The 11,263-nt window shown below is 46.8% G+C and overlaps 1 protein-coding gene across 1 annotated transcript; it reads left to right on the top strand.

Annotated features, from left to right (window-relative positions):
- Window positions 1-1,049: 1,049 nt before the first annotated feature.
- On the top strand, window positions 1,050-8,091 carry LOC119440177 (uncharacterized). The gene is made up of 3 exons (XM_037705110.2): window positions 1,050-1,490; window positions 6,648-6,773; window positions 7,781-8,091. The coding sequence occupies exons 1-3, from the start codon at window positions 1,050-1,052 to the stop codon at window positions 8,042-8,044; spliced, it is 831 nt and encodes a 276-aa protein (XP_037561038.1). The 3' UTR covers window positions 8,045-8,091.
- Window positions 8,092-11,263: the final 3,172 nt, after the last annotated feature.

Raw genomic sequence — 11,263 nt, forward strand, 5'->3', positions numbered from 1 at the left:
ACAATTAGGGTATTGGCCACCTAGAACAAAAACACTACGAACCGAGGTGAACATGTGTCGACTAAGAATCGGGCACACGTATAGTACACACTCATACTTATTGACCGGTGATGACCCACCATCTATTGGAAGTGTGGCGAGACGTTGACCGTCCTGCATGCATGTATTGCTATAGTGCCGTGACATCGATGCGCAAAGAAAAAAACACTTTCCTCTTCCATATCGTCAGCAAGTTCCAGTTCATCCCGGAATGTTCCTTGGCAATCAACCGCTTTTAGATAGCAAATCAGTTTTAGCTCTTTTAAATGATGTTTGTTTATTGCACGTTATACACGCAAGTGACACGTAGCACAGTCTCTTATCGAAGGCTACCGCTGTGACTGCAGCAGTTAAAGCACACGCCTCGCTGCCCTTGCGTACGAGGTTGTGGGTGAGACATTAGTGCTACCTGAATATTCTTGCATTTTAATCTATCACTTTTCGCAATGTTTATTTTCTGTACAAGCTCACCTCACATTTCACAGTTTTAATACACTTGCAGAACATTTTAAGCATTTACAACGAATATTTTAGGCCAAGTTACATATTTACCACTGAACGTAACACCATTGAATACCTAATACCATCTGCTGGCACTCTTTGGCCCATTATTGGTCCTTGCGCCAATAAACCCCATAGATCATCATCATCATCATCATCTGTTCGATCTCTGTGCCACCAGGTGGAAGCACTATACAGGCCGCTTACGTTGACGTCTCCGCCCCAACACCCAGTCCGCCTGCGTTTACCCGATTACCAGACTTTCTGAACGTCTCTAATAGCTTTGCTGTAAAACGGACAACTGTTCTGACAGTTTCTCAAGGTATTAGCGGCACTTTCAAGCGCAGCTCGGATGTCATAAAACATGCAAACAAGCAAGCCAGCCAGTAAGCAAGCAGGCACGAAGTGGCAGCGAACATCATCACCGGATTTGTCGCCTGGAAGGTAGCGCGCGCATTGCTCGAGCACAGAAGAAAAGGACAGGCAAGCGTACGGGCGTCCCACTCAGGATGCCGCCTCCTACGCAGCAGTTAAAGGATGTCGCCGCCGCGTCCGCCTTCAAGCCACCTGCAGGAGCGAATGCTGCCTTGCGACAGGCCGTGCCCGTGCCGCAGGCCGTGCCACAGGTCGTACCAGCGGGCCCAACGACTGCAGTAGAACAGCCGCGCCCTGCCGTCGCCAAAAACGCTCCGCCTCTACAAGACATCAAACCGGCGAATCCAAAGGCCGTTCTCTCCGGCGCTCCGCAGGGTGGTGAGCAAGACGAGGTCGTGGCGAAACACTCGACACGTCGAACCAGCACCTTCAGGAGCACCTTCAGGGACGCGACAGAAGCCGCAACTCCAGAGTGGGATGCTGAAATCAGCCCCCCTTTGCCTGGTAGTGAAGAACGTAAGCGTCGCCGCGGTGTCCGGAGGCCTGCGGACTTGCCCTTGCTCCATCTTCCTAAGGTGAGTGGCTGAACGATGACTTGGGTTCGGTAGCGGGGCGCTAATCCAGGATGGCCCCTGGCGCATACTTGCGTTTAGCTCAAGTGTATCGCACGGATACTGAATCCACACTTACGCACGACTGTTTTTTTTGCGTTACATGCCTCTTCACGCTTCGGAAAGCGCTTTCTTCCCACTACCCGACTGTAAATCCAGAGAAATGTGTGCACTCTAGCTTTCAAAAATCGCAGTTTCGAATTTTATAGGGGTAGCACCTGCGGCAATGATGTTTGGTGCTCTTTTTACGATATGATGTATATCTCATCGTTTAGGAAGGGTTGGCCATTTAATACTGACGTGAGACTCAGATAAGTTGGTTGGCGAAAGCGCATCTCTCCGGTGCTAACCGTGGATGGCGAAAAACGTGGAGGAAGCGCGGTGTAATTTTATTTTTATATGTTTAACGACTGATATAGCAGCCCTAACACACATGCTCGATCAGATAGAAAGTGTCTCTATCGTCATTGCCTTTGTTTTTCAAGCCTATATCATTTCCCTCGAACACCACATTTCCCGACCTTGGCGAAACCCTGGAAATGGTCTAGAGGCCGCCAAATACGCAGTTGATTTGCTCAGGAGGTGCGGTTTTCTCTAGCAGCGGTTCATCTTCTGTGCTCAGCAAGAGGACATTTGGCGTATATAAAATGTGGTTGGTTGTGGTCCAGAGCTGCTGGTAGTGCGAACGTTCCCGCTAGGACTGACTTCTTTCTTCCTCAAACGACATACCTCCACTTTCTTTTATTGCTTAATTGGGCAAACAGTGGCGAATCAGGGCAGACCTTGTCGGCTCGTTCATTCCTGTATTTTTTTGCGTAACATCGCTGATTATAACCTGTGCGCGTGGGTCGGTTGATGTTGCGGTAGAGTACGTGTTCTCGATATGTTGACTCAGCTTTCCGTGACTATAAGTTGTATATCCATAGTGAAATATTTAGAGCACACAATAGACAAGGACACAGTGAAGGTGGACGCACGAGCGCTCGTGTGTCCGCCTTCACTGTGTCCTTGTCTATAGTGCGCTAAATATGTCCCTATGAATACGTACCAACTCGCCCAGCTATCAGTTTTGCTGTATATCCAATTCTTGAGAGGAAAAAAATTATCATCCACCCCCCTGTAAGCACGAAGCTACAATGAAAACCTGTTCGTGTCTCTCAGAAAGAAAAAAAAGCTTTGCAGTTGAACAAAAATTTGCCCTGGTCCGGAAGTAATTTTTCTGCAACTGTGAAGCTTTCTTTTGTAGAAACCCGTGTGTTTCCTTTGTATTTTCGTGCTATAAGCGTGTGGATGGAAATTATTCGTTTTCATCAAATTTTCTCCATCTTGTGGGCCTCCGCCGAACTGATTTGCCATGTCAACTTCTTTCTTTTTCTTCAGACGTTTTTCGCAAGCTCCCATTATTCCTTTCGTTCGACTCCTAGCCATACGAAAATGTGCGAGTGCTAACTTTGCGTAACATTCATCGTCTCGATGTAGCGGGCGTAATTTTTTTCAACTTGCAAGTATGTGACCTTGGTAAAACGAGAGAGAGCAGGCTAAATGCAACACCTGACGTAGGCGCACCCTTTCGTCAAATAAAAAATAAAATAAAAGTGGATGATATTGGTGATGATGGCATGCAATAAACATTGTTAAACAGATAGAGCCGACGATCTTGTGTATGTCGCCCCCATGTAGGTGGCTTCCTTAGTGAGAGATGCATGGCCCTTGGCTGTCCGCATTGCTCGGTCTACCAGTAGCCGCTGGTCCTCCGGGTCAGCGCTGGGCAACAGATCCTCCCACTGCTCTTCTGTTGGTCGGTGCTGTATTCGCTGGTACTTCCGTGACACCGTTGCATTCCCAAACCATATCACAGAGCGTATCGGTTATTCCGCATAAATAACAGTTGTATTCGTATAGTGTGGGAGGTTACTTGTGCAATAAAACAGTGCGAGGGAAGGAATTTGTTTGGGGTCCGCGTAGGGGAGGCTACAAGGCATTCTCCCTAGTAAGCGTGGAGTCAGGTTGTAGATATTTCTTTGTCTAATCTGTGGTATTCTAGAATATCTCTGCATCGTTTTGGGATGGGCGTCGGAAAAGGATTGGCTCTCGGAAATGCCTGGTTGATATGATCTCGGACTGCAGCATCAGCCACTATGTTCCCCGCAAGGGAGACGTAGAAAAAGAACACAGCATTGGCAATAATTATGCGCGTTCCTATAAAAGATAAGATACAGCAGGAATATTTCAATGATTAAACAAATACGGCAATAGACAACAACTTACGCGGTGCAAACAATGAAAAAAAGTTACAATACATAGCGCTCATCACCTATGAACAATTTATGCACACGTTTTTAAAATTACATTTACAAAAGCTCGCTTATTGATGATGGTGCAATAGTGCTTTGCACCAGGGTTACATGGATAGGTAAACATGCCTCCCACTGCAAACTATGATCACCAGTGGGCTAAGAAACAAGAAGTAACTTATCAACATTTTAATTTCTGCGCTTAAGTCAAGCATTTGCCTTAGTAGTACAAATTTTTTTTTTCAATCTACTGAAAATTTTGTTGGAGCGGCTAAAGACAAAAATAAAGAAATACCTGCCCAGTTTTTACATTGAATCGTGGGTTTTTCACATAAACTGACAACTCAATGTGTTGTAAGCAGCAAGGCTTCTTCAGACATCTTAATTCACCAACATAATGGTGTGCAATACGACCACGCATTCTCTAAAAACATTTTTATTTAGATAGCAATTATATGGACACTTCAAGCAGATTTCTACCGTCAGCGTCGCCGTCGCTGTCGCCGTGAGGTTTCGTATAAAGTCCAAGGGCGATAAAATCGTCGCCGCGCGCCGTATGTGCGAGTGAAAGCGGGCTATCACGGAGAGCGAACGTACGGCGGAAAGCAAACGCGGCTTCCGGGGCGCGAAACGCCGTGGTGGAATGGGTGGGAGGGATGGGGGGGGGGGGGGGGCGACGCTTTGCTGTGGCACCAAATGCGTATCTTCCAACCGGGCATAAGGGTAACTGGCGACGCAATCTCCCACGCGAAAGGAGCAAAGCGGGAAGGCAGCGCGGGAGGGAGAGGGGGGGGGGGGGGGCTTCTACTCTGCCAACAAATGCGTTCATGTACTTTGCGCTTTGCGCTTGGTTCTTCATTAGACAGTTTTATTTACACGTACGTAGGGACTTCACGTACGCAAATGTGAAACGTCTGCGTACCTTACGTGCACGCAATCTGAAACGCTTTTAGCTACACGTACGCGACGCGCGCCAACAGGAACCACGTAGCTCCATCTATCAGGAAATATGAACACTGCGGTAGCCAATTCAATCCAATATGAGTATTTCAGCCAAGCCGGTGATGTGCATTGATGCGTGCCGGCGATGGTCTCCGCAATGCCTGGAAGTGTGTTGTACAAGCGTTACCTGCTGTCATCGTTGTCTTGGAATGAAAAAGATGACCAGTCATCTTGTCGCCGTATTTCGATGCAAGCCGTCTGCGCGCGCTCGGCACGCTATCGCTTGTTCGTGATCTCGCGAAACGCCCACGTGAAGCTGTCTACGTGCGCAAGAAACGCACGCAAAGAATCGAATCTCACGTACGTCCGTCAGACCAGCGCGCGACCGCTACGTTCTGCGCATGCGCACTGCTTACACGTAGAGGCTCTACGTACGCAAAGCCTCTACGTACGTGAAACTAAAACTGTCTATTATATGTTTGCGCCGGTACGGGCTGCCGGTGTTGTCACGCGCGCCGTATCTTGCAAGCGATCTCCACACGGCTCTGACTTTTGTATGCGCTGTGCATTCGCCGCTCAGTTTTCCTTGAAGCGATAGATATGCCTCCACCGCGCGAACCTTCGCTTGCTGCGGCGGCTGCGCTTGCTGCCAGCGTTTTGACAGTGGTTGTCTGTGGTCATCGAGCGTGATCTATTCATGTGTGCTTGTGTGCGCTGACACCACGCTTGTTAATTCAGTTAGTAAGGGAATGTGTCCTAGTTTATGCAGCCGATAAAACTACTATCCCTACTCCGAATAGCTCTCTACTAATTTGCTATCGCAATTGATGCTTCGCATTTCGGGCGAAACTGCGACATTTTTTTTTCTGCCACCCAAGGCTGGTTATGACATTTGGAATTATTATTTTAATTATTTGATTTGAAAACACATACACAGGAAAAGGGAGAGCGAGGACCAAGGCTGGCAACTGCCACCGGAAGGGGAACAACGCCTGCCTACTCTTCAGAAAGGAGGAGACAGAAACATATAAATGGAAGATAGGAAGAAAGTGAGGAAAGAAGAAAGAAAGCGGCAGCTAACAAATCTCAAAGAATAAAGTAGAACACACAGTACAGGTCACGCAAAGCAGTGCCGGTCACAGCAGGTCATTGCAGGTCACTCTACTGAAAAACGTTAAATAGAAGAAACAGTCTCTAAGTTACAAACGTGAACTTAAGCTAGTTCATTCCAGAAAAGTAAGGAGCGCGCGATGGCCTTGATCGCGTCGAGATGCACAGCCACTGGGATTCCAACATTCGTCTAGGGTGGTACACCGCAGGCCAACGAGATGATAGTCCCACAATAGTGACATGCGCTGCGCACTGAAAGCGGGGCACTTCAATATCAGGAGCTGAAGTGTATCGCAGCAACCGCAAGACGTACACGATGGACCGGCCACACGTCCTTGTCGGTATAAAAGCTCTGGCACCGGGTGACTCTGTGCAGTGGCGCATTTGCACCATACGGTGAACCAACGTTAAGCTTGCGGCAAGACGCACGATTGCTGATATTAAGCTAGACGGCTGCCGAATTTTGAAGCGAGTATGTTTAGGCACAAAAGTCCTGTAGAAATCTTACCAAGCATTCTGACATCGAAGAACAACGTGCTTGAAGTTTGCTACATAAATATGAGCTCTAAATTCGGTAACTATAAGTTAGACTATTGGTTTCTTCTTACTTATCCAATGTTGATACCAGTGTAGTGCGTGGCGCAAGCTAGCTCTCGGTGAAACCACTGCGTATGCGTGATTCCGCTATATCACACCATCAGGGCTTAAAAATTTCATTTGTGGTTGAATTAGGAGGGCATGCATTACATGTATATTGTCGCCTCTATGCGTGCAGTTTATGCTGATGTGGGCTCCCATGAAAATCATCGGACTACTGAGACCACAGCCCACACGTGCCCGCCGCGCTCCTACGCTGCGTGAGCTGCTGCATGAAGTGCAGAACAGAGAACAGGAAGCTTTGGTAAGCAGCGCCCCCTGTATCTGAAATGATGAACCGATTGGAATGCGCCACTTCCAATTTCTGTTGACCCGACGCTGTGTTACGGGTCATTATTGAGCAGTTTTCTTGCAGAACTGTTCTGAAATACGTTCACCTCATCGATACGTAACTTTACTCCATCTGCCCGCCTTACTTTACATTAATAAATGAAAAAATGTGTGCATAAATCAAGTGGCATTGCAAATAATGGTGAGAAATTTCGTGGCGGACATATCGGAAAGGACATCTTTGAGACTTTAGTCGGTGGCGCACTTCTTAATAACTGCGAAAATACGCTTATAATAACTCATATTTTTGCTGTTATTTGGCATGCTAATATTCTCCACGATGTGACTGTGAAAAACATCTGTTACGAAGCGAATAATTTCGCAAGAAGTTTATAGCCTCAGTGATTATGTGCACAAAATCACCCGAAAATTGGACACCTAAAATACGATTTCTCAAAGCTACGGAGTAATAAATTTTACATTCTTGAGAGTGTTGGTCTGTCCCATGGACAACATCCTTACCCTCAAGGCTTTGAAGACGTGTAAAACTGTGCATGACAGAGAGCTTGAGCCACATCTGCCATGAGAAAAGGCAATTTTGAAAACTACGCACTTTTTGGGATCATCTTGTGCGCATCGGACAGCCTTGCACGAGAGTTTAACTGTAGTAGTTATGGAACTTTATTTGATGCAGGTTTCACATCTTATGTTTTGGTGTTCTTATACTTCGTTGCCACAAAACGTAGCCGTCAGGAAACTTCATTTATATCCCTCACACTAGAGTCATAGTGTTAGCCATGCTATTAACCAGCACCCGTAAGGGTGCAAATATTTTGACCGTGTAACGATGCAGAATTGTGATTCTACATTAGGCGCACAACAAGCTAGCCCAACAGTCCGAAGAATTTTGGTTGTCAATAATACCACGAATAGCAAACGTATTTGTTTACTCTGCGGCAAATCCCTGCTTTGTGCTCGCAGAACCGTTACACCAAAGAGCGGCAGCGGCAAATAACCGTGGTGCTGGTGATCGCTGTGCTCTTCCTCTACTTCATTGGAGTCGTCGGCGCCTACTTCTACTACGAGCTCACAGAGCAGACGCCGGCGGTGCCGGGAAATAGACGGGTGCCGCTTCGCCTGCTGAGAAGCACCATTAACGGATCTGCAACGTCGACGCCTGAAGGGGCCAAGTTGCGCTCCCTCAAGCGCGCGGCTCGGGAGGTCTTTAGAAATCGCCCAATCTAGAAAGCGGTCGACAAAGTATCCAAGCTTGCATGCAAGCAGACGTGGTACCTTTGCGACGGTGTATTTTTTGTGAATAAGGACTTTTATCTGCTCTCTGGCTCTCTCTTGTGTGTGTGTGCTGCAACGGCTGCGTTAATTACATGAAATGTGATTTCCACTGTTATTATTCTTTGTTCTCGCTCACATTCTCCACGTGTCTTGATCACGCACTGAAGGGTCAGACCGAGTGAGCGTCTTCCTGTTCAGAACCATAACTGAGGCTGTGGTCATCTGAAGTATAGATGACGACACCTTCTTAAGGATTGTGCGATAGTGAAACGGTCTGGTAGAAATGCTGGAAAATTGGTTTGTGTTTCAGTTTCCTCATAACAGAATTACGTTTTCTAGTACATTCAAATTACAATCCGACGCCGAATGGTGAACAATTCGACGCCGAATCCGACGCTGAATGGTAAGGTCATACTTTACCATTTTTCTGTGGGATTTCAGTAAGAAATTTAATTTTTGTTTACCAAAGCCTTGCACCACGTGGAGGGCCTGCGCGGTCGGGGTGGTTGGGGATGATTTCCTCCATCACAGAAGCCGACATCCACGCCGTCGCCGACACCAGATTTTCTGCGACACGGAGGCGTTAAAATATCTACACGCCCAAGCATGAAACTTTCAATTTTAATGCATGTAGGTTTAGTTTGGATGAAGTCCTCCGCTTATCCCGATTTACCTTGCTATTACAAAAAGATAATGCTTTAGAGGACGGTTGTCTTGTGCATGTTAGTTTATTCACATATTATGGGGAACAATTGACTTGTTTATACAGGATCGCAAACTTTTAGTTAATTGCAGCGCTAATGCTGTAAAAGGAGTACTGACACAAAAGCTTTATGTTCCGCTTCTCTTGTTTTTTTTTTTAGGTAGCTGTAGACTGTCATTACGGTACGAAGCCTCATTGAGTCGAGAATACCAGAAATGATTATTACAGCACCTTTTACCGGACGCGTTTATAATGCTCGCCAAGCGCAGTTCAGCTTCGGATGCGAAGGAGGAGGCTGAACTCGTCGTCGAAACCGGAGGTTGTGGTCATGGGTTATCGTAACGCCATACGTTTGTTTCAATCAATCCGGTGCGGTACTCAAGCCCGGATAATGAACGCGTCGCCGAAAGCTGCTAAATTCGTTTTCAATTATTACCTTCTCATGGAAACGCAGGGGGACACACTCTTCTCTGTTGTCTCGTTCAGTGCTGAATTGACTCGGGTTTTGACAGCGTGGCCATTGTGTGTGTGTACGCGTCAGTGGTGTCAGGTACAAGAACCACAAAACGGGTTTCTATGTAGTGATGAGTCCTTTTTCACGTCTGATGTCGCGCCGCACCTCGCGCCTGTTTTGAAGGGGTAGCATTATAAATGGTAACGCAATCACTGATTTGTTGTGCTCCCTGGTGACCGAGGCTCCATAGCGTAATTACGGGGCCAAGAATAAAGGCAAGCAATAAAAAATATTATTAGAACTTTTTTTTTAACTGGGGTACTTTTACGTGACGTCTAAAGGCTCGGTCAGCCAGTCTTCAGCATTGTCCGCTTAAACCAGGGCGTTCCGCCATCTTGTATTCAAGGGATGGTATTTCTTTCACCGCACTTTATATAGACCTCTTTCCCGGAGCACTTTGCTTGAGGTGACCGAGATGGCACTTGGCGGCGCATCGCATGAATGCGAAACCATTACCGCGTCTGCCCTGCCACAGTGCGATCAGCTGTCGGAAATGCAACTGTGTGTTCGCTAACGCAATGTGCTTTATTCATGCTAAAAAATGCGGAACAGCAAAGGAAAGACGTGAGCAGCAGTTGCGCGCGAAAATAATGACTAGCATATAAGGAGTACAATGAATATGTGAAGTCAAGTTCCCGGATCAGTGCTACGCAAGGACTGCCTGTGTTGCCGGCACTTCGCGATGCCCAGTTTTCCACGAGGACTTATAAAAATGCAATCACCCACCAGCGTTGTATCGATAACTTCCAAAGAAGGAACTTCAACCCTGGAAAGTCGGCGAGGGTCAATTTTGTTCGTTACGCAGCGACAAATAGAGTTGCGCTGCGTCCTGGCATAGTAAGTTTCTCGCATGTTATCTACACAAATCCTCCCAAACTCTGATTCTAAACTTCCGCCCACTAGATTGCAAACGTGTCAAGAATAACTGAATGGCCGTACACTTGACTTAGTGCGCCGAAGAATGGATGACGGCGACTCCACCAACAACACACGAATGTTCGAAGCTGAGCATTTCGCCATGGCCTAGAATAGGCGAGTGGTGATTATACGAGGTGAGTGTTTTTAAGTTTTACGGGATTTTGAAGAATCACCTGTTGCAGATAAGGTAATTCTAGTCCTTGAGCTGGATTATTCAGAGACGGACATGCACGAAAAATCAAAACATAATCAATTGTCTAACAAAAATGATTACCTTCCTAATTTCCTTACGGCACATATTGCAATTCACGAATTATTGGGGGCGAGGACTTACGGAAGCGCCTCGCTTGCGTAGTACGAGGGATAACGCCGCGCTCCTCGTAGGTTTGGCTGTCGGCGCTGCATAAAAAACATCACGCGGGAGCCCTCCTGGCCATTTCTGTAAGTACTCTACAAACGAGGGAAGTTTCTTACTATCAAAATAATAACCTTGGGCAAATAGAAAGCGAGGAATAGTTTACAGGCGCTATCTCTTTACCGAATACTTAATTTAACGCCCATTGCGCGCGGTAGACGCGATGAAATCCCCCGAACCAGCTTCTTGCGTGAAAGGTAGGCAATCGCTGAGAGCAGGCTATGTTAAATATGTTCTTTTTGTGTGCTGTCTGTATAACCAAATGGAGCATAGCAGAATGAAGCCTCAATGCAGCGATCGCACGGGTTCGCAGCGACCGACTGCGCATCTGCATGCATGTCCGTGCACAATGTTTCGCTTTCGCTGCGAGCGCGTTTCGCACCGTGCCGTGAGCTTTAGGCCGCAGCATATGAGCATTTGACAGTACACAAGCAACCATTGTTTCGTGGACGCTATCTGAGCTGTTCTAAAATAATTTCGTTATATCTAGGGACTTCGACGCTATACGGCGACTCGTGATATGCCATCGCGACGATTCAATATTTTTTTTATTTAATTCTAAATTCTTGGACATTCAATATCGTTATTTCTCAAGTTGCGCCGCACTCTATGTTTATTGGT

This window comes from Dermacentor silvarum, chromosome 2 (genome assembly GCF_013339745.2).
Source record: "Dermacentor silvarum isolate Dsil-2018 chromosome 2, BIME_Dsil_1.4, whole genome shotgun sequence".
Taxonomy (NCBI): Eukaryota; Metazoa; Arthropoda; class Arachnida; order Ixodida; family Ixodidae; genus Dermacentor; species Dermacentor silvarum.

What these genes read in the sequence shown, in the direction of transcription:
- LOC119440177 (XM_037705110.2), top strand. Translation starts at nt 1,050, where the DNA reads ATGCCGCCTCCTACGCAGCAGTTAAAGGATGTCGCCGCCGCGTCCGCC. An exon ending in CCTTGCTCCATCTTCCTAAG is followed by an intron (nt 1,491 to 6,647) that starts GTGAGTGGCTGA and finishes CTATGCGTGCAG; the next exon opens with TTTATGCTGATGTGGGCTCC. An exon ending in ACAGAGAACAGGAAGCTTTG is followed by an intron (nt 6,774 to 7,780) that starts GTAAGCAGCGCC and finishes TTGTGCTCGCAG; the next exon opens with AACCGTTACACCAAAGAGCG.